Below are 22,214 nucleotides of genomic sequence, written 5' to 3'. Positions count from 1 at the left end.
CCCTTGCAGAGCACGTTGCAGGACTGGAGCCTAAATTTGGTATCTGGAAGTAACCTACCTCTCTATTGCGATGCGATCTCCATGCTGTGAAAGTTTAAGAACTCCATACTTTAGAGAAGTTTGAGAGCAGCCTAGTGGGGAAAATGAGTGTTTGCCCCTCTCTCTAAAGTAGGGACTAAAGTTCAATTCTAGTTAGGTCTTGATGGATAGAGCTGGTTCCAATTTGCCTCTAGGTTGAAGTTCCCTTTCTTGTACAAGTGGGTGAATGACTTACGCTGACACTTCTGTAGTTCCCTAGTTGTGGGAGAACATTATGATCATTTGAATGGCTCTGTGTTTATGCTTCATAAATCATGACTTTAGGATGTTGCTAGTACAAGTCTGGGCACTGTAACCATTGTTGGCCTTATGAGTTTTTGCAAGATCTCCTGTGCTGAAACTAAACAGTTTTTCACAAAAGCTATTGAACAAAAGACTGCTGCTAAGAAAAAAAAAAACAAGTCAAAAAGCTAAGTTTTACACTTTGAAAAATTGTATTACTAGTCACTTAAAGCCCTTGCTACTACTGGCAAAAATCTGCTCCATAAGTGATTGCCAAAGTGGAGGAATCTTCCTCTGGTCTCCAACCACTGGCAAGCAGGGCTTCAGAACTTGGAATTTCCACTAAAACTACTATTCTCAGCAACCCTTCACCCCCCCCCCCCCCCAAGTCTTTACACCTCAAAGAAGTTTCTTATAATTCTCAACTCCTCTGCATTCTTAAGGTCTGTAGTATTCAATGCAGGGGAGGGTGGAACCAGCACAGAGAGGCAGTGAGAAGCCTGCTGCAACAAAAAAGTGGCCCTTGCTGCCTTAAGGCCAGAAATGGTTTTTGGAAAGGAAAAACCCTAATCCCTACAGGAAGCTGAGGATGAATGATATCTTCCCTTAATTCTAGACCCAATTAAAAATAGGGAAATAATCTATACAGTTTGCACATTTGGTTAAAATGTATCTATGAAAGTTAACCTTACATATTCCCACACTTACTTTGAGGCACAAGACACATGGACTTTCTCCATATACATAACTATAAAAAACCCTCAAAAGAACATTAATTTCAAAGTAAAATACTAAAATATTATGAACGCAATCTTAATTTACTACCATTTTATATATGCATTAGGACGCTGCCTTTCATTGCCTAATCATACTCTTTCCCACAGGACCCTTGAGGGAGCAAAAATGGTATGAAGTGAACTCAGATGATCCTCTGCATTGTTCATCAGTGGGATTCACACCCAGGGTTTTCAGATCCACAGCACAGATCTAGACTATTTGAGCTGAAGGAGTAACTCCGCTAGCTGGTGTACTATACTGTGTAATGCACTGAACCAATAAGTTACATATGCAGCAATAGCCCCATTTTTGCAGACAACATACTCAAGCATATGGAGATGACACTGTTTGAGGCAACTTGACTGTAAATAACACTTGCATCTGCCATATTAGAGAACTGTAAGCATACAAGGCCTTGCTCAGTAATAATGGTTGTGAAGTGCACACAATTAATACCAGGCACTAGTACTACAGAAGAACCCATGATCATCTTCCCAATCCAGTATTTCCATTTTGCATCTCTCCCCCTCCCCCTTATGAAGATTTCATCTCTATGTAATTGCTTTGGAACATGGGTGGTGTAATTGAAACTTTCAGAAAATGAAGGAGCATCCAATAAGCTCTCTATGCAAGTAGAAATTTCTGTGGTTTGTAACTACCAAATCTAGGACTGGACTTTCACAAGGATAGCCAAAGGCCCATCCCTGTTCCCAGCACTATCATCTTGCTTAATTTCATAGTGTTACTTTACACCACAGAACTACCAGAGCTGTTTAAAAAAAGTCTGAAAAGTTAAAATTAGCAAAAACTTTCTACTTTTCATTAGCCTTGTTAACAGGATTAAAAACTTTCTGCTCAATAAATTAAGCTGAGGCATGTAAAAATTCAGCAACACCAGTTAATTTAGTATTGTTATGAACATTTGGAAGCATGGGCTTAATAACAGAAGTGTTACGTTATGTAAATGTGTTACAGCTGCTTGACCTACGATGCATCATTTATTGTAGCAATTTAAGTGTAATCTAGTAAAGATCTGGGGAAGGGATTTTATTTAAAGTATAATGGAGGAATAAAGTATCAGTTATTCAGTACGTGGATAAGATGTAAAAACCTAGTTCAACCTTTAGTAAGCTCCTGGCTCCAGACCCTTCTCAGACCCACTCTTCTCTCCCACCCTAAATGCAACCATTTCCTCATGTTATTTGGTACGCCACAGTAACTACTTACCGGTTTCTTCATCTGGACAAAAAGCTATGCTACTGAGTAGGTTAGGAGTGGAGATTTGGCATTTTGAAGCTTAAGAGGATTATAAAGTGCTTGTCCCATAAATTCATATATTCCATAGTTGGTAGGTAAGCATCCTCTTCTGCAAGCATCCTTTTCTACTGCCAAGATACATGGAAAACTTGGACCAACCACAGATACTTCTAACCGGTCTGCTCTGTTGTACCCAAATCCCTGCCCAGGTTTCAATTCCTATCACATTCAGACTTAAGAGCCACAAGAGAACTCTCTTACCAAGAATCAAGTAGGACTCTTGCTACAACATGGATAGTGAGAACAGCCTCACAGAATTTCGTATTTTTCCTGTTAGACTGTTTAAGGACATAAAAGGGAGGTGTACATGTGTCAAAGAATATTAAATAAACAGCTCAACCTTTTCAAAAGGTATGTTTTGGGTGTTTATGCAGAACTGTTACACATACTTAAGTTAGCACAATTATGCTTCATAAAAGATTTAATAAAATGAACCCTAGCCTTTAGAGTTGTGAAGATTGTATCAGCTCACACACCTAGCAGGTTACGATCCCAAAGATGACCTAAAAATAATAGCTCAATGACATGAACTACTCTCATAGGGTGGGAACTTTAACACCAGAATATTCAATGTTCTCCATAGTTGGAGATACTCTGCCTCATTTTGTCAATGTGAGAAATTCAACATCCTTCCAAAATGCAAGGTCTCTTGTGCCCTTCCCAAGAGGAGAGGAAAGATGGTGAATTCCCTTCTCAGAGCAAGAGATTTAAGTTTCGTAAATACTGGGGGGGAGAGAGGGAGGGGAAGCCAGCCTCCTACACCTTCCCTGGGCGTCAGAAGGCTACAATGACATCCCAACCCACCTATTAAAACCGGTTTCCCTTTCTCCTTTCCTGACAAACTTCTACAGTTCTGTTACTTGTCAGAAAGTTTGGTAGTGATATATAATAGATTTAATTTATCAAAAAGAGTGTAAGAAATAATGTATAGCTTGGAATGGGAAGTGTTTTCAGAGTATACTACTGTTTAAATTGAGTTCTGCCACATAATGTAGGTCTGATACCTATACATCTATAAGATACCCATACAAATCCATAAGACAGCAGCAATATAATTGAGTACAGATTACTTTCTGGAACAGAATTTTAAATTAAGATGAAGGATCTGGCCACTGTGGATAAACCTGGAGAGGTCCTCATAAACCAGTATCTTGACTTTCTTTTATGACTTAAAAGATTCTATAATTAGAAACACCAATTCCCTGACTCAAAGGATAAGAGTTAGTCATTTGCTTGTCAGTGACCAGAATCTCAACTGAGATGGCCAATGTCACACCCTATAATTAGTTTGATCAAGGACAGAGTGAAACACTAATTTCCACCCGAGATGCATTGCCCAAGACAACACATAAGCAACCTTGAACAGCTCATTAGTAGGTTACAGTATTCAAACAAGACTGCTGAAGACAATATTCTAGAAGTGGAACCGAAGTTTCACCAAGCTGTAGTCTGGTGTTGCTATTTGTCTCACAGGTCACTGAAAAGAAACAGTTACCAGCACAACTGACAGTAATACCAATTTTCAAGTACTCCCAAATGCCTAGCAGCATTTTTCAGGATCAGGCCCTAAAACAGAAGTAGGGAAAAGAGGAAGCAATGTTTTCTTAATAAATTGAAATTACATAATTTCACTTCAACAGCCCTTCCCTTTTGAGAGACTTGCCAGGACAAAAAAAGCAGGGGGGGGGGAAATCAGTAGAATTCACAGTGCTTCTGGCACACCAGCATGCCCTTAAGTGAATTCAGCTGCTTTTGGTCGCTAGTTTAATATTAATGTTGTCACATCACTATATTTTTAAATGCTAGACTGATATTACCATAACCATATCAGATGCTGAGAACATGCCTTAGTCTCTCTAGTGAAAATTAGTGGCAATGCTTAGACTGTTCTACAAGCTTTCAGTCTGAAATATTTGTGGAGGACATATTGTAAGAAAATAGTATGAGCTAAGTAATTAAACAAACGCATGAGCTTTGCATAAAATTAATTGTTATCTTTCACCTAATTTATTTAATTTCCAATTTTTCCAATTCCAAACAAAAGCTAAATACAAATTTAAACAGGTAAGCACTAGTTTTACCCAAAGGGAGCAGGCTTATACAGATTTACTCCAGTAAAGTACTCAACCCTTAAGCAAAAGCCTTCTTTGTCATCAAAACTATACAGTAGTCTTCCTTATTTCATTGCACAGTCTTAAAATGTTCTGCCAGAACCAACTTTTGACACTCCAAACACTATTTTACAGTGAAGTTCACAACTGCTTTATAACGTCTATTTCAAAAACCCTCAATGGGTTTTCCATAAGAAATGTTTTAGAAACCAGTATTTTCCTGCAGTTCGCCAGCAAGTTTACAAGTCTCAACTCTCAAGAAAAAATAATTCTCTACCAAGAACATGGTTTCTGCAGCTACTATTTTACTTTTAGCTGCTTTAACTACTTCAGACTCCAGGTCTGCCTCATAATCTGTATAAATGTATCCAACTCAACAGAATACTTTTTTATACAGTTATACAGCAACTTGGGGAAAGATCCAAAAGTGAAAGTGCCAGTAAACTTAAACATGGCCCAGCAAAATAAAAAAAGGCAAGAAATGCCTACACTGAATGAGATGCTTTTTTCCTTATAAGAATTCTTTCCCCACATTTACATTTCTATTGTAACAGCCACTTTTCTGTTCATTAGAATGAATAGGATAGTGCTCTCTGATACAATCATTAACAGCAAAGCTATAAGGCTTTTATACCCGTTACATTCACTTCTCACCCTCCAAATACTGATGACTAACATTAGATGTTAGGGGGCATGATCAGCACAAATGGGACCACCACCACAAATGATCACCTTGTGCTTTCAGATACATTTGTTTCAGTGTACAACAGTCCTTTCATTTCACATTTTAGTAAGATGCTGACACAATGCAAAAATATGCAGAGCATCCTCTCTTTCACAAGGTCCATGCAGAAAACATTTAAAAAAATTGTAAAGTTCTGATACAAATGATTAAAAAATAATCCAGGATGATAAAGTTTCACAATGTATAGTGTTCTGAACATGAGTCCATTTTCTTCTAAATTCTGAAAGAATGAAGTGGTGAGGAAAGTGAGAATTCACTGCTGCATTCTGTGATCTTCCCCATTTTGCTGGCCAGTACCCTACTCTGGCATGTAAGGACGGAGGTGATCCTCTATGGTACCAACCGCCCAGTGGGTGAGCTGTTCCTGTGGCAGGTACAGGCAGATGCTGCATAACTTGAAGATTGTAGCTTTGTTTTTTGGAGTCTGGGAGGGGGAAAAAAGAAAAAAAAAGCATTTAGTTTGTTCAGACCTAACATGTAGTCAAACAAAAAGTTACATTTGCACAGGTTTAATATTTACCCTTCCCCACTCAAAACAATCCCTACAAATAAATGAAAGATTCTTATAACCACTCTGCTTCAACCCCTTCTGTGTATGCAGTCTGATCAAAATATTGAACAATGTCAAACTATTTAACAAGTTTTTACAACCATGAGTGGAATTTGACAAGTAGTATAGTGTCTTTGAAAGAGGGGCTAACAAATTAAACTTTGTGTGTGAAGATTTAACATTAGCTATAGAACAATTAAGAGATTCACCAGAATATATTTTCATACAAAAATAAGTTATTCAGCTCTGCATGGGGAAGCTACACAGCCACATCTCCGCAGGCTGAGATCTCAGCTCTCAAACTAAATTGAATATAATCTGGTCATAGTCAGCATGCAGAATAGAGGCACAGCACTATTCTCTGCTTCAGTACCAAATCAATACCCCAATATTAAGGTACACTGTTTGAGCTCCCCATGACTATGAGTAGTCAGGATCTGCTGAAGATCACTTGGCATTTTGAGACTAAAGGTGGTAGCTACAGTGTTTCCTAGCCAGAAAACAGTTTGGATAATTAGAGTTCCCCAATTTCCTCCAATAGTTTCAAATAGATACTGTACTTGCTTCCTGTTCTGTCAGTTGCATTTAACAAGCTATTAAAATAAGATCCTGTTTTCAACCTCAAGATTGCTGAATTTGCCTCATTTACACAAAGCTGTTCTAAATTAAGGGTGGGAGAAGTTGGTGGTAAGATGTGGTATAGAGGTAGGCTTCTGCAACCTTTTGGGGTTTGTGTAGCTCATGTGGTCATGCATTGCGATTCTAGTCCAAAGCATGAAGAGCTTGTCCAGAACTACCAGCTTTCTTTGGTTGTTTTAAATTAACCCAAACATTTATAAGTATTTATTTAGGAAACATTGAGGTAAACCCAAGGATTTCAAGGGAATTCTGAAAAGAAGTTACATTTGGAACAGCAGAGGTTTTACAAGTGAGTTTAGAAAGGTAGCCCTCTTTTGATATTTGAACAAATGAGAGTTACAGTTAAATTAGACGTCTTTGGATCCTGAATTGTCAGCCCTGCTTGAGGTTATTGCAGCAGCCACCCAATAAGAAAGTACTTGCTATTGTTTGCCAACTTTAAATTTGGGTTTTTTTCCTGCCATGGTTATGCCAGTTTGATCAGTTTAAAAAACAAAACAGAATTGTTTCAAGCATTAGTCATTTAAATGTAATACATTTCTAACTTGATATCTATTTTCAAAGTTCCACGTATGGTTTCTGCTGTAGGGAAAGGGGAACAATATTAGGGATTTGCAAGTCACCAGTAGCCTCCTGGAACACTGGAAGATTGGGCTGGGATCTCTCCCCCTATTCACAAGAAACACTCCGCTTTCCTCCTCAACTTCACCGCTGTGTTGACCAAAGACAATATTTGGGATGGCAAGGGAAATACCATTAAGAAAGGCAAAAGAGATTTAGTAGTCAAGAAGGCAGTTACAGATCACAGCAATCCTACAACTATTGGTGGAGGAAACTGGCATAGGTTATAGCATTGTGGAAGCCCTAATTTAAAGGGTTTGCCTTACTGTTTTCTGAGCAGGGCATATGCAAAGCAGTGGTCTGAGCAAAGCTTCTGGTGAGTCAATGACTAGTTATATTATTTTCTTACACCAGGTATCTTAAACCTGAAAGGGCCTGGAAAGCTAAAGATGCCAAGAGAAGGGTGGGTGGCAACTCTTCCCTTCCTTGAAATTCTGCATCAAAGAGGGTGTGGTGAGCAAAGGAAGAAAACTTAGTGAAAACTCCTCTAGATTAGTTGGAAGTGGAGACAAATTAGGTTAGGCTACTAGATACACACACACACACACAGAAATTCTACTTCTCAAACTAGAGACTCTTCCAAGTCCAGCATCGTAGTCTTATGAAAGAGAAGAGGCAACCTGTATTAGCGGTTTCGTGCTAGCTACTGTATATAGAAATCAGACAGACAGTCACTGGCTTCCTCTTCCATGAGGTTTTACATAATGGTTTAGAGCAAGGGATTGGTCTGAAAAAGGGTCTGCTAAAGGAGGAGCTGAGTGAGCAAAGACTTAAGTTTCCACAAAGCTTGTTGTCCCTGTTTACAGGGCTTTGGAGCGGAGCCCGGAGCAGCAGGTTTTTGCCTGGAGCGGAGCCGGAGCACAGCTCCAAAGCCCTGCCAGCTTATATAAAGTCCTGACATCTACTCTCACAAGTGGTATGGGAAAAACTTGATCTCAAAACAGTCTCAATATTCTGTGATGGCAACCATTTGTTAACACTAACTCTTGCTTCTAGGTAAGTTAACAAATGGCAAAATATAAACTTAGTGATTAGTTTGATTTAGCAATTTCTTCAGTCTATAGCTAACAGATAACTAATTGTGGAAGGTATTGTCCTTCTCCAGCAATAGTAATCCTACTTTTAACTGTTGCTGTTCAAAAAAATTGTTAAAAAGCTCATTACCTAACTTTTGGACAAAATGATCAGTTTTAAAACCTGCAAGAATGGGGGCTGTTGCAATGGAAGACAGATTCAGTTCTACATAGATACTAGTGAGCATGGTATAAGAACCTGAGAGCCTTCCAGTGCAGCATGACTAACATGTCATATGTTTGTTCTCATCTTCTCCTCAGGGGGACAAGCATGCACAGCAATTTTCAAATACATGTGTATACTAGAGAAAGCAAAGTCAAAGAACTTCTCCAAGTTCAAGCTACTTAAGGTGGTGAGGTTTGTAATGGTCCTTAAAGAGCTCATTCCAGTCTTGGGCCAGCTCCAGACAAAGGTCAGTCTCCTAAACAACCTAGCTTTACCCTTATTGTAGAGACAGTGTTCCACTGTGCCACAGGAGCAAAAGTTGTCAACCGTGGCTCTCACGCCAGAGCTATAGTCTATCTTATATGTACACTGAGTCTCTTCAGTAAGGACAAATGCAGAGTACTCCACTTAGGAAGGAACAACCAGTTGCACACATACAAAATGGGAAATGACTACCTAGGAAGGAGTACTGTGAAATGGGTCAGTGGATCATAAGCTAAATGTTAAAAAACCCCATTCTGGGATTTTTTTTGGGGGGGGGGGGGTGCATTAGCAGGGGTGTTGTAAGCAAGACAAAAAATAATTCTTCTGCTCTACTCCACACTGATTAGCCTCAACTGGAGAACTGTGTCAAGTTCTGGGTGTCATATTTCAGGAAAGATGTCGACAAACTGAAGAAAGTCCAAAGAGCAACAAAAATGATTAAAGGTCCAGAAAACATGACCCATAAGGAAAGATTGAAAAAAAAATTGGTTTTGTTTAGTCTGGAGAAGAGAAGACTGATGGAGGACATGAGTTTTCAAGTATACAAGAGTTGTTACAAGGACGAGGAGGGAGAAAAATTGTTCTCCTTAACCTCAGAGGATAGGACAAGAAGCGATGGGCTTAAATTGCAGCAAGGGCAGTTTAGGTTGGACATTAGGTAAAACTTCTTTAAACTGCTCCATAATTGGAGATTTTTAAGAGCAAGTTAGACAAACACCTGTCAGGGATAGTCTAGATCAGTGGTTCTCAACCCATTTACCACTGTGTACCGTATATGCAGTTCTGTGTTAGGTGGGCCACATCCACACAAAATATACTACTTTTATGCCCCAAGGATTTCACATGGGCTGCAGTTATGTGATGACTGGGCCGCACGCAGCCTACGTGTTGAGAACCACTGGTCTAGATAATACTTAGTCCTGTCTTGAGTGCAGAGGAGTGGACTAGAAGACTGAGGTCCTTTCCAGTTCTATGATTCTAGGAGTTCAGGCAATTGAACGCCTTGAAAATAGTTAGATGTTTTAAAAGAGGATGCTATTTAGGATACTATTCCTGTCTAATGGAGATGTTTCTGTAGTTTGATATGAGAAACATGGCAGGGCTCCAAATAGGCCTCTGATTGATCATTGACCTGAGTAGGAGGGATTTTTGACAATGACCATTTTGTATGTATAAGAATTAAGTCTTCGACAAGATCTGCAATGTTTAGAAGATGAAAGTGTTATGAAACCACTGAACTGTTCTTCCAATAATTCTTCATTCCAACTGTAAGTTGTGAGTTGAGTTACTTAATGAAACTACAAAAAGGATTAAGCCAAAATTGCTTTGATTTTTCAAAATAAGGAATCTGTTTTAGCAATTATTTCCAATAGATTCCAGAACAAAAAAGCCCTGAATCAATCTTATTTAGCAACATTTTTTGCTTACATCCAGTTGTTGCATCTTTAAGTCTTCAGAATGGTGGTTTGTTGTACCACCACTTAATAGCAAGCATACGACCATGGCAATTTTGTTCATGTAAACTTAAATAATTAAATACTTACAACTAGATCACTTATAAACCCTTGGACAATTATTCTCCTTTCACGTGCTTACAAAAGGATAAAGTGTTGTCTCATAAGCTAAGACTTAATATTCCAGGTCCTTAAAACTATGCTCTGAAAAGTGTGAAGAGGACAAGCTTACCTGCAAGTGCTGTCTGTCAATGAAGAGAAACACTGACTGGTTAGGATTGTTGATAACAATTCCAGTCTTGTCCTTTCGGCTCAGAACATGCAGAAACTGTTTTTCATAGTCACCATGATGAAATTCAAACTTGGCCTGTACAGGAATAAAGGCAGTGTTTACAAACAAAGCTTACCACATTAAATTACTAACATTCTGTGTTTGATCAGAGTAGGTTCAGACTCCTAAAATCCAGAGCTGATCCCTCTCTACTGCTCAGATTTAAGCTTGGGGGAAGAGACACTATGATCAGTTTTACTGCTGCTCATTAGGTTTTTAAACAGTGGAGAACGTGACCAGAGATGTACATTTCATTCTGCTACTGGACAGAGACCTAAGCAGTGCGGAGGCACATGAGCAAGCTGCATTATTATAACAAAGAAAAAAAAGCTCTATGTTTATTTATTTTGCACACCTGACAGCACTTCAGAGTATTGTCAGTTTTTCCTGAAGTATGGGTGTCAATTATGAAGGGGGGGAGAAGAGAGAAAAATATTTTAAAAAGTTGAAGTTCAATTGATAAAAAATGACAATGCAACTGTAGGCCAAGTGTGTAGTACCTAAAAATATTGGTTTGAAATTGACTTTCAAATAAACTGTATCCTTGTAAGAACTCCAAATGGATTAATTATCTTGCTTGATGAGTGTTGCTCCTTAACTCTTAGACTTTATCTGAGCAAACTTGCACCCATTTAGCTATATCAGTTTAAACTAGGCTTACCATCCATCTGTGTTCCCCCGGACATGTCCGGCTTTTTTAGCTTTAAATGGCTGTCCAGGAGGGATTTCTAATAAGGTAGAAATGGCCAGGATTTCCCCCTTCCCTTCATGCAGAATGCGGCACGGCTGATTGGACGGCTGTGCCTGCTTGAAAGCCGCTCGCAGCCACTGGGTCCTCTAGCAGCCAGAGTCCCTCCCCCGCTCCCTCCTCCCCCACAAAGCAGCGCCTTATTTGTTTGGCTGCACATGGAGCCCACAGCTCTCCCTCAGCCTGGTGGGGGGGGGGGGGGGGGGGCAGGCAAGGGACAGGGAACGGGGGGGGGGGTTAGATTGGTCGGGGGGTTCTGGGGGGGCTGTCGGGAGAAGGGGGTGTAGAGAGCGGTTGGGGCAGTCAGGGGACAAGGAGCAGGGAGCCAGATAGAGGGTGGGGTCCTGGGGGGCAGTTAGGGGGATTCTGAGGGGGGTGGGAAGTGGGAGGGGGCAGGGCTGGGGCTAGGGCAGCACCCCATGTCCTCTTTTTTGATTGTTGAAATATGGTAACCCTAGTTTAAACATGCACATATAGCTAAAGTGGTGCAAGTCTGCTTAAGAGTTAGACTTTTTGCAGTGTGTAGCTAGTAAGAGAGTATGGATAAAAATTACCAATTTCAAGGGCATCAAATTACATCAAGAATGGAAGAACTATTTACAAATGCAAGAGACATTAGCATTGCTTTAGAGGCTGTCAGATTAAGAAACATTTTAACAAAAACAGATTTCTTTTTACACCCTGAACTACTAAAACCGCTACTTTAGTAGTTACATTCTCAAAGCCAGGGGTTTTTTTTGGTTTTTTTTGGCGCATTTACTGAGCTTAGACAAGAAAAATAGTGCTGACAGTACTTCACTTTCTGATTCTCATGCACTAGCACTATTTGTGCACTTAGGATGCATTAAAAATTTAATTTAAGTTCTAATAGATTCCTAGAAGTTTTATAAAGTAACAAAATCTAAGTCGTTTAAACAAAAACAAACACAAAAACAAACAAAAACAAAAAACCACATCACACATATCCAAAGTAGTTTAAAAAACAAAAAAACAAACCATGCCAGCACCCTTTTGAAGGTGACTTGCATAGCAAAGGGTCATTTATACATTGTAGAGCAGACAACTTCTTCCAAGGCTTGTCAATGCTGTTAAAAAAAGTTAAACTAAGTCCTTGCCCTCCTTGGGCTTTTTTGGTTTGCTGTAGGTGAAAAACTGACAGGGTAGTGACTTGGATAATTTGACACCTGAGCAACTTTCCCAACCCTCAATTGAGGAAGACGGGGATGTTTGAGTATTCTGCTGCAAGAGAGAAATTTTATAGACATCTGGGAGATGTCAAGAAATATATTCAACATCTCCCCTTCAACCGAGAGCTAGGAAAGCAGCAACTTATGATTCTACTCATTGTGAGTGGGCCAGTTAAAAACTGGATCGAAGTCTTCATGGGGCACATCCCTCACTATCATGAAATGTCATGGTATTTGTCAAGTAAAATAGAAGCTTAGACTTTAGACAATTTACACATTGTTAAGCAGCATTACAGGGCACAAGCACTTTTCTCGGCAGTTCACTTTTAGGGCATGGCTACACTTGCAGTTGTAGAGCGCTGGGAGTTAAACCAACCTTCGGAGACCGCAGCAGGGAAAATGCTGCCAGGTGTTTACACTCTCAGCTGGAAGCGCACTGGCGGCCACATTAGCAGCTCTTCCAAAGCCACAAAGAGCAGTGCATTGTGGTAGCAATCCCAGCATGCAGGTGGCTGCAATGTGCTTTTCAAATGCAGGGGGTGGGGTGGAGTGTGACAGGGAGTGTGTTGTGTGTATGTGGAGGGAGAGAGAGTGGGTTTTTGGGGGGCTGAGAGCATGTCCGCATGCTGTCTTGTAAGTTCAGACAGCAGCAGATCTCCCTCCCCACCCACCCCCGCCTCTCTCACTCACTCAAAGCAAGCAGCATTTCTTTGTCCCGGAGCAGATAAGCAGCCAGCTGTCAAAAACTGAGCTTTGAAAGGGCATATCCGCATTTCTACAGCGAGTTCAAAACAATGACAAGGAAGAGTGGCCATTTGACTTAAGGAGATTATGGGATGTTTCCGGGGGTCAATCAGAGCGCAGTAATGCAACACCTTGTTCACACTGGTGCCGCGGCACTCCAGCGGAGGCGCAGCAAACCTTATTCCACTCGCTGAGGTGGAGTACCAGCAACGCTGTAGCTGCAGATACAGAGCACTCTACGTGCCTTGACAGTGTGGACAGGTAGTGAGCTAGTGTGTCCGGGGCTCCTTTATTGCACTGTTAACTCGCAAGTGTAGCCAAGCCCTTAGTTGCAGATGCATTCAGTTTTAAGAATATACTGAGTAGAATTCTAAAAAACAACAACAAAAAAACCTTATTTTTGCAGAAAACTAGTGGCTATCATGTATGCTGCACAGTGAAGTCCTTATCACTGTTTTCCAAATCTAAGAGTATTTAGATTTTATAGAAAAGAATGGTATATTTAACTCTTTAACTCGAAGCCTGAAGTGAGATCTGTCCAAAGTTTGTTCGCTTTTCGTTAGGAAACACTAATCTTGCTCTCTGGTGTTTCAAGTGTAGCGGAAATTAAGACAGCTGGCTGCTTAAATAAAAAGTGGAGTTGCAAGCAGTTTCAGATACTCTGCTGGCTTTCCTTTCCAGTTTGCAGCTTTACAATCAAATTTTCCTTTTGGTTCTCACTCAGCTTATTTATGAAACACAAACAGGGGAAGTGATGCTGACTGTACACTTCAAAGTGTTGACAAAGAAGTTAGTAAACTCAAGGAATTATGTAGTCCCTCACTCAGACATCGTAGGTGTGACCATAACACAGACACATTAAAAAATTTAGACAAAAGGTTCCATTTCAACCCAGTGTCAAACAGGAACTTCATCTTGTTTTGTTAGAATACCTTTGCATCACTGATGGCAGCACAAGACTTGGAATTGCTTATTGCCTGTTACGCAATAGCAAGGAGCAGAGAGCATAAAGTATTTTCAATATCTGAATGTAATAAGCTAAGGCTGGCTGTGAAACATGTATATAATAACTCATTAACTTGAAGCCAAGAAATGAAAGAGGACTAGCATCTAAACTTTAGTCGCTCCCCTCTTCCATTTATCAAACATTAACAACTCCATTTATCAGGGGAACTTTCATTATCTAAAAAAGGTTGAAGTAATCAAGTTTGGATTGTACTGAAAACAGGAATGTCCAATTCCAGTTTCTGCATCTTCTAACATTCACAAAAGTTGGAATTGCATATCTTTCAGATTCTAATAGTGGTATTGGCAGACGAATGGATATAAACTGGCCGTGGGGAAGTTTAGGCTTGAAATTAGACGAAGGTTTCTAACCATCAGAGGGGTGAAATTTTGGAACAGCCTTCCAAGGGAAACAGTGGGGGCGAAAGACCTCTCTGGCTTTAAGATTAAGCTAAATAAGTTTATGGAGGGAATGGTTTAATGGGATAATGTGATTTTAGTCAATTAGTCAACAAAGTGCCATCGCTGGTAAATAATATCAATGGTCAATGAGGGTCTGGCTGGAGAATCTTGCCTGCATGCTCGGGGTTCTACTGATTGCCATATTTGGGGTCGGGAAGGAATTTTCCTCCAGGGTAGATTGGCAGAGGCCCTGGAGGTTTTTCGCCTTCCTCCGCAGCATGAGGCGGGGGTCGCTAGCTGGAGGATTCTCTGCGATTTGAAGTCTTTAAATCACAGGATTTGGGGACTTCAACAGCTGAGTTAAGGGAAAGGGGGTGGGTCAGCTTTTGTGGCCTGCATCATGCGGGAGGTCAGACTAGATGATCATAATGGTCCCTTCTGACCTTAAAGTCTATGAGACTTTTAGTATGTGTAACAAAAGAAAGTATGCATTCAATATTTTAGCTGCTTTGTAACAACAGAAGTGGCCAATAAATTCTCAAGCATTTATAAGCTATCACTAGTATCTTGACACCAATTTATTGGTTATGAAAATTAATATACTTTCACAAGCAACATGTACAACATGCTCACTATCATTCTAGTTCAAAAGAGAATATATTTATGCTAAGTAAAGGCCTGATCCTGCATCACTGAAGTCAATAGGAGCTTTACCATGGACTTCAATGAGCACAAGCTCAGGACCAAAGAGGAGTAGTTTGACAATACTTGAACTAAAAATCCTCTCATATATCCTATGGCAAGCTGAAGCTGCTTGCACATTCACCTAGCTGCTATGACTTCTCCTGCATTATGTTTGTAATAGCATTAAATTGGCAGGAGCTCACTATACACTGCTACAAAGAGCCTAAGGAACAAGTTGGTATTTCACAGGAAATATTAAAATCTTAACATTTCAAATAAGTTAGTGGGTTTTTTTTTTTTTTAAATTTACAAAATACCTGAACAGGCCTATAGGGCTCATCATCAGATCCCTTCCACCGAGAAAACAGGAGACAGACTATCTTCTCAATATCATTCCGAGGCCAAAGAATGAAGTCCATCTCTTGGGTACAGCCAATTACATCCTGCAAGGAGTTGAGTGGATCACTTGTAAATTACTCTTACAGCATGATCAGTGCAAGAGCAGATATAATTCACTTTTACATAAAGTAACAATGTTCACAATTCTTAAATTTGTCTCCACATTCTTCCATCCTAACCCACTAGTTTATCTGATCTACCTGTTATGTCTAGTCTGAGAAAGCAAATGCTTTGGGACAAGAACTGGGAGAAATTTTCTGTGTGCACAAGAGCTAGCATGGAGACCTAGTTGGCTTTTTTACATGCTACTGCAAAGTAAGTGTTACATAACAGTTCCCCCTTTTGCAACTTCTAGTCTCAAAGAAGATTATAATTTTTTCATGGATTATCTGAGTGTCATTCATTTCAATATTAATTTAAAAAGGAATAAGCATTTAGCCATCCCACAAAAATACTGCTTTTTGAAGATTAATATTTGCCCACTAGAAGAGGACAAGGCTGGCAGGAAGAACTTTCAAATTTCTAAATATATAATCTGTTCCATTCAAGTACAAATGGAGAGTTTCAGTAATTACACAAATACACAAGTAAATCGGATTCCAGGATAAGCACGTGCCACATCTCAGTTCAGCCCCCAACCTGTACCCATAATTCACCATTCTTTATGTACCCAAAATTCTAGTTCAAAAAAAGATTGGAAGAATGCAGGATTGGGCCCAGGATTTGTAAGAACAGCTCACAATTGTTCAGAATTCAGGCCAAGAACTAGTAAGTTTAAGGAATAACTTTACCCTGCGCATAGACTGGTAGCGGGGTGCATGAAGCTGTACTACATCCTTCTGTAGAAGCTCTATGGAACTTTCCAAGGAATAGCTGGAATCCCGCACACCTTTCAGGATATTTTCTTCATAATTATTGGTCATGACTGGTATCACTTCAGACACTTCAAAAAGTGCTGACTTCTTCTTCTAAAAAAACAAAAAACAGTAGTCACATTAGGGCTCTATCCTTTTTCCAAGCAGTTTGTGATTATAACAACATTTCAAAGCCTGCATGTTTTCCCCTCAGTGCTAGTGTTGCTTAAGCACTGCATTAGTGGTGCATCTTGGAGTCATAACTCAGTCTTAAGTTGTTTGTAAAACTCTTCAAGACTGAGAATAAGTCAAAGAGCTCTATTAGACAGGCCCCAATCCCCACAAAAGCTTTTTTACACACATGCTTCAAGTTAAACACATGCACAAGCATTGATAGGACTGGAACTTTGTCAAAATTTGACAGCTGAGGTCTTGGCAACAGCTCTAGATAGAGATTTCTGCTGGTGAACCAAGTTAATCAAAGGCATTTCACATCTGTAAAGTTGTCAATTTCCAACAAATGGAAATTTAAGCGTCTCTTCCCCCTACTAAAAGAACTCCACTATCTGTAGAAGGGAAGCAGATCCAATTTGGGAACAATTTTAAGGGTGAGTCCACACTAGAAGCGCTACGGTGTGCGTCTGCAGTATAAACCAGACAGAGCTCTCCTGTCAACTTAATTACTCCACCTCCATGAGGGATAGGAGCTATGTCGCAGGAGAAGTTCTCCCACTGACTTAGCGTAACTTAACTCGCTCATGGGTATGGATTATTCACACCCCTAAGCAACACATTATACTGAAGCAGGTGGTAGTGTAGAAAAGCCTTAATTCTAGCAATCACAGACTGTCAACTAGTGAAGAGTTACTTCATTTTCTAACTCATTTTCACAGCTGATTCTTGCATTGTTTCCACACTGACAGTTACTTATGAACAACTGCATCAGCATCTCCCATTCACATGAACACGTATAGCAGTAACTCTCAAATTTTTGTACTGGTGACCCCTTTCATTTAGCAAGCCCCTGAGTGCAGCCCCCCTTTTAAATTAAAAACACTTTTTTATATATTTAACACCATTATAAGTGCTGGATGCAAAGCGGGGTTTGGGTGGAGGCTGACAGCTTGCAACCTCCCCGCCCCTTGTAATAACCTCATGACCCCAAGGAGTCCCGACCACCCTTTGCGAACCCGAGTCATATGAACAAAAAGCAGTTTTACATTACAGGTGATGTATGTGCAAACAAAGGTTGTTTGCCTGTAGGACTTTCTTATAACTTAGAGGCTCTTGATTTCCCTTCTGAACACCTCATTAGAGATATGGCACATACTCAGTCTCCGTAATAGGCATTATTTTATCTTTCCCTTTTTTGCATGCTCCAGGCTGGGCTACTCTAAATCTTTCCTACACCCATTAAGCTTTCAAACACCTTAAGTCTTAGTGTGCAGGTCCAGGACTGACTGCAAGATGGACTCTGGAATTCACTACTTGGATGTTAGCAAGGTTTCAGAACACCTAAACAAATTTGCATGCGTAGGACACTTCCAAAAAACATTTAGGAAGTTACATTGGTATTATCACTAGTTTTCAAGCAGACAAAGCTGAGAATGTAATTGCTATCATTACTTAAACATTTACATTTCTCTTAAATGAGTGGCATACGCTGCCACCTTATTACTGAGCATGGAATCTTTTAGCATGATAGTGGCTATGTGAATAAGCTAAGAAGTCATCTTTATTGCCCTATGGCATAGCAACTACAGACTAGTAGGTCCACACTATCACATTCCCACATAGATGTTCACAATAATTTTAGTTTATGCTCCATTGAAAAGGCAGAGAAAGGTATAACACGGTTTGACAAAAATCATTTTTCCTCAGTTACTTAGATTTTCACTTCCTTAGTGGCTGGTTTTCACAGATCTGTGATTGCTGCAATTGTCTATGGAATTTGTCCAGGAAGAACAGGGGATACCTGCATATCCATCATCACTAGACAAACTCTGAATACTATTTGCCATGGATGGGTATCACTCTCACAAAACTGGAGTTAGATTCAGAGCTAGAGGCTTGTCAACACCATCTCAAGGAGTTCAGGGAAGGAGCTTTCAGAAAGTAACTGCAGATTAAGGCCATGTCTACTCTTACAAGCAGCATCGATACAGTTGTGCTGCTGTAAGATCCCTCGTGTAGCCCTGTTACGATGACGACAGAGAGAGAGTCTCCCACCACACCAACACAGTGCTGTGCACATGAGCGCTTATGCCAGCAAAACTTATGTCGCTCGGGGGTGGGGGGTTGTTTTTCCACACCTCTGAGCACCAAAAGTATTGCCGACTTAAGTGCTAGTGTAGACATGGCCTAAAAAATGTGTCTTAAGTCTGCTCAATTTCTTAGCATCACATTCTGGAATATAGCCTCCTCCCTCATTCCTGGAATAAACACATACTGCAGTAGTTAAAAGTTTTCATCCTAGTTTAAATTTAAACTAGTTTGACGTACTAATGAATTATCCTAGAAATTCAATCTAATTCTAAGTGAACCAAAGAGTTTTACAAACATTAAAGTGAAAAAATAGCTGCCAACAGTTAGACAGAACCCACATTGAAGATACAAATGCAGGTATAGATGAGTTATCCAAGGACAGACAAACATGACAACATCCAGAAGTTCTGTTCACTGCAGCCAAACAAATAAAAACTTGTTTTCAAGAATGACAGCGGCAGCTTCAGATATCCATGCACATTTGTACCATTTCAAGAGGTGTATTAAAAGGAAGTCACAACCAACTTCTGTTTTAATCTGATAAAGGTGATAACTTCAGTAGTTGTTGCAGCCAATTCTCCCTCACAACTGTGACTCTCATAAGCACATTAGCATCTGATTCAGGCCCCAAATTAGGCTTCATAGACAAGTTACATACTTTACTTTTTAATTCCCTCCCACTCTGGGAAAAGATTTATTTGGATGGAAGTGTCCCAGTGATGAGCTTGCAACCACTATGTTACAAGCCTGTGCAAGCACATGACAAATGAAAGCCAGAGTCACTTAAAGGCAAACTTTAAGGCAGTATGGTGACAAATGGATTTTAAATTTCATTTTTGACCTTCGATCATTTTGCAAAATAACTGTTAACCGTTAGAGTTGAAATCCTATGGTAACAGACAAGACAAAAAAGATTTTAAAATGAAGTTACCTTGTCCTTGAATACAAAGGCAATATACATCTTGAAATCAAACTGGTCAGCTAAAGATTCTTTTTTCTTTCTAAGCTGAGCTCGAAGTCTGTTCAGAGCTTGTTTCTTCCGGGAGTTTGGGTCCCCCATTTTGTAACACAGGTGGTACTAAAGCCTTTGGAAACTGTCACTAAACTATGGGCACTTTTTCATAAGACTCAAGTACAACAGAAACAAGTCATTTTATCCCCGCTAATACGACTGAATAGATAAAACGCGAATGTAACCCAAAAAAACGCACCTCAGGTAATATTTTATGATGCTATCACATTAGAGGGGTCAAGAAACAAAATATGTAATCGTCCAACCATGATTGGACAAGAGGCGATTCTGCAACAGTACCAAGAAAAAACAAAACCTAAAAATTCTGAAGAAAATATGCTTGTGTGAAGAGTTTAACCACACAAATAAGTGGGTGAGAATGAAAAGGAAAAAAAAAAAATCTTATCACGATTTATGTGTACAATAAAAAGCAACTGGCACAAGCCCAATCCATGTGGGGTTATTTTTGCCTTGCTTACAAAAAAAAAAAAAAAAAAAAAAAAAAAAGAAATATATATATATAAAAAACAAATTACAAATTGCGTTTTACCCCAGCCAGATTCATGACTCTGCTGATTATTATTCTCAGATTTCCACTATTGCTATGTTCCCCCCTTTTTTTTTTTTTTTAGGATTATTACACTTGATGGAGAGCAGAGAAGAGAGTGCAGAGGAAGAGGAGTGCACGTCCCGGGAGGTACGAGATTTCCCTGCCAACAACAAAATCATCAACTACAAATAACACGGCGCTGGTTTGCAGAAGAGCAAAGAGGAAAAACAGCGGAGTCATTTCTAACTTCATCCTGCTCATCATCAGGCACATCATCGCCCTAAGGCTGCCGCTACCAAGGAGAAGAGGGATCATGATGGCCATAGATGAGGGGTGGGTGTGGTCGAAGGGACAATATTCTCTCACCTAGAGACTCAAACACGACTTGATACCTCGGTCCCGACTCTCCCCACCCCTCAGGGTGAGAGTCCTACATTCCCCAACACCCCACAGTCTCCCTGGGCTGCTGATCCCCCGGGGATCCTCCTCTCTCTGCCGCTGCTGCTGCGCTCCGCAGGGAGCCCGATTCAGCTGGGGCTAGGCATGGCCGATGCTTTTCACTTCCCCTTGGGCCTCTCCCTACACAAGGCGGCGGCGGGCGGCCTGTGCCCAGGGCAGCGAGGCACCGACTCAGTGGCCTGGGGTTCCCCCTCTCACTTCATGGTAGCGACTTTACAGACCTGGAGAGGCCGGTGGGTTGTTTTAAAAACAGATTTTGGGGGTGGGGGGAGGTGCAAATTTTTACCAATTTTCCCCCGTTTATTTTGAAAATTTGGTGGCAGATTTTTTGAAAAAAAGAAAAAAAAAAAAAAAAAAAACCCTTTTAAGGTTATTTTTGCCTCACTCCAGCCATTTTTTCTCTAGGGGGGTTGGGGCTTTTAAAAGGGTTTTAACCCAAAATAAAGTCGTCGGACTAGGTTAAAGAAACCCACCGAGTTTTTCCTCCCCTCTCAAAAAAAACACCCCCAAATCCCCCCCAAGCAGGAGACGGAGAGACTCAGGCAGAAACCGAGGCCCGCTCGCTACCCGCAGCCGGCGGGCGCAGGAGGAGCAGTGGAGGCGGCGGCGCTGCTAGCAGCACGGGGAGGAGCCATGTCAAGATAAAGCCACGAAGTCGCCGAGCCCCCCCATCCCTGCTGCACTGGACACGGTGACCGGGCCGCCCGCTCTGCCGCTGCTCAGCCCCAGCGTGGTCCCCATAGTCTAGCTCAGCGCCCCGGTGCCGGGGGAGGGGAAATGGTGGCGGAGGCGGCAGCGGAGGAGGGAGGAGGAGGCCGGGTCCCTGCGCTAGCGGCTCCTACGGAGAAGACCAGGCGATGGCGGCGGGTCCCGGCGGCGGGTGCGTGGGGAAACCTCGCACCGCCCAGGCGGCCCCGGCGTTTCCTCTCAGGCGGCGGCGAGAGCGGAGGCGCCTCTGAGGCCCGGGAGCGACCGGCAGCGACAGGACGGAGCGAGAACAAACAACTTAAAATGGCAGCGCCTGCCCGAGTCAGAGACCAGACGCCGCCCGGACTCACTGCGCAAGCGCGCTCCGCTGGCACGTACCATCTCCCATCTCTGCGGGGGGGGGCGTGAGCCTAAGACCCAGCAGTGAGCCCACCGTAGCGGCCAAGCTAGTGGTGCCTTTGGCAGGGGGGAAGAGCCAGCTTATGCCCCGCGCGTGACAGGGAAAGCGGGGGGGGAGGGAAGGCTGTGCATCGCTTTACGGTACGGAACCCGGGTCCCCCCCCCCAGTTCAGCGCAGGTCAGAGGGCTCTAGCGACGCACGTGACCCGCAGCCATCGCCGCTGCTTCCCGATCGGGGACCCGGATGGAGTTGCTCAATCTGACCCACGCTGCCCCTCCCCCAACAGGGACACGAGGGGGAGGGGAGCGGGGCGTCTCGCTCTCGCCCCATGCCCCGCCCTTGGCTCTGGGCGGGGCTCCGGGCGTCGCCTTCAATCGCTGGGGCCCAGGGTAGGGTTAGCAGCCCCCCCCACCCCCCTCCCCGCCCCA

General features: G+C 41.6%; 1 protein-coding gene across 1 annotated transcript; it reads right to left on the bottom strand.

The window, feature by feature from the left end:
• Positions 1–4,394: 4,394 nt before the first annotated feature.
• On the bottom strand, positions 4,395–21,714 carry C2H6orf62 (chromosome 2 C6orf62 homolog). Its single transcript, XM_054018321.1, has 5 exons — positions 19,589–21,714; positions 16,330–16,506; positions 15,457–15,582; positions 10,271–10,405; positions 4,395–5,695 (listed from the first exon to the last, which is right to left on the bottom strand). Exons 1-5 carry the CDS (start codon positions 19,715–19,717, stop codon positions 5,570–5,572), a joined length of 693 nt encoding a protein of 230 aa, XP_053874296.1. The 5' UTR covers positions 19,718–21,714; the 3' UTR covers positions 4,395–5,569.
• Positions 21,715–22,214: the final 500 nt, after the last annotated feature.

The sequence above is a fragment of the Malaclemys terrapin genome, chromosome 2, assembly GCF_027887155.1.
Source record: "Malaclemys terrapin pileata isolate rMalTer1 chromosome 2, rMalTer1.hap1, whole genome shotgun sequence".
Lineage (NCBI taxonomy): Eukaryota > Metazoa > Chordata > Testudines > Emydidae > Malaclemys > Malaclemys terrapin.
Note: the sequence above shows the minus strand (reverse complement) of the source record. Positions and strands in the feature narration are given on the sequence as shown.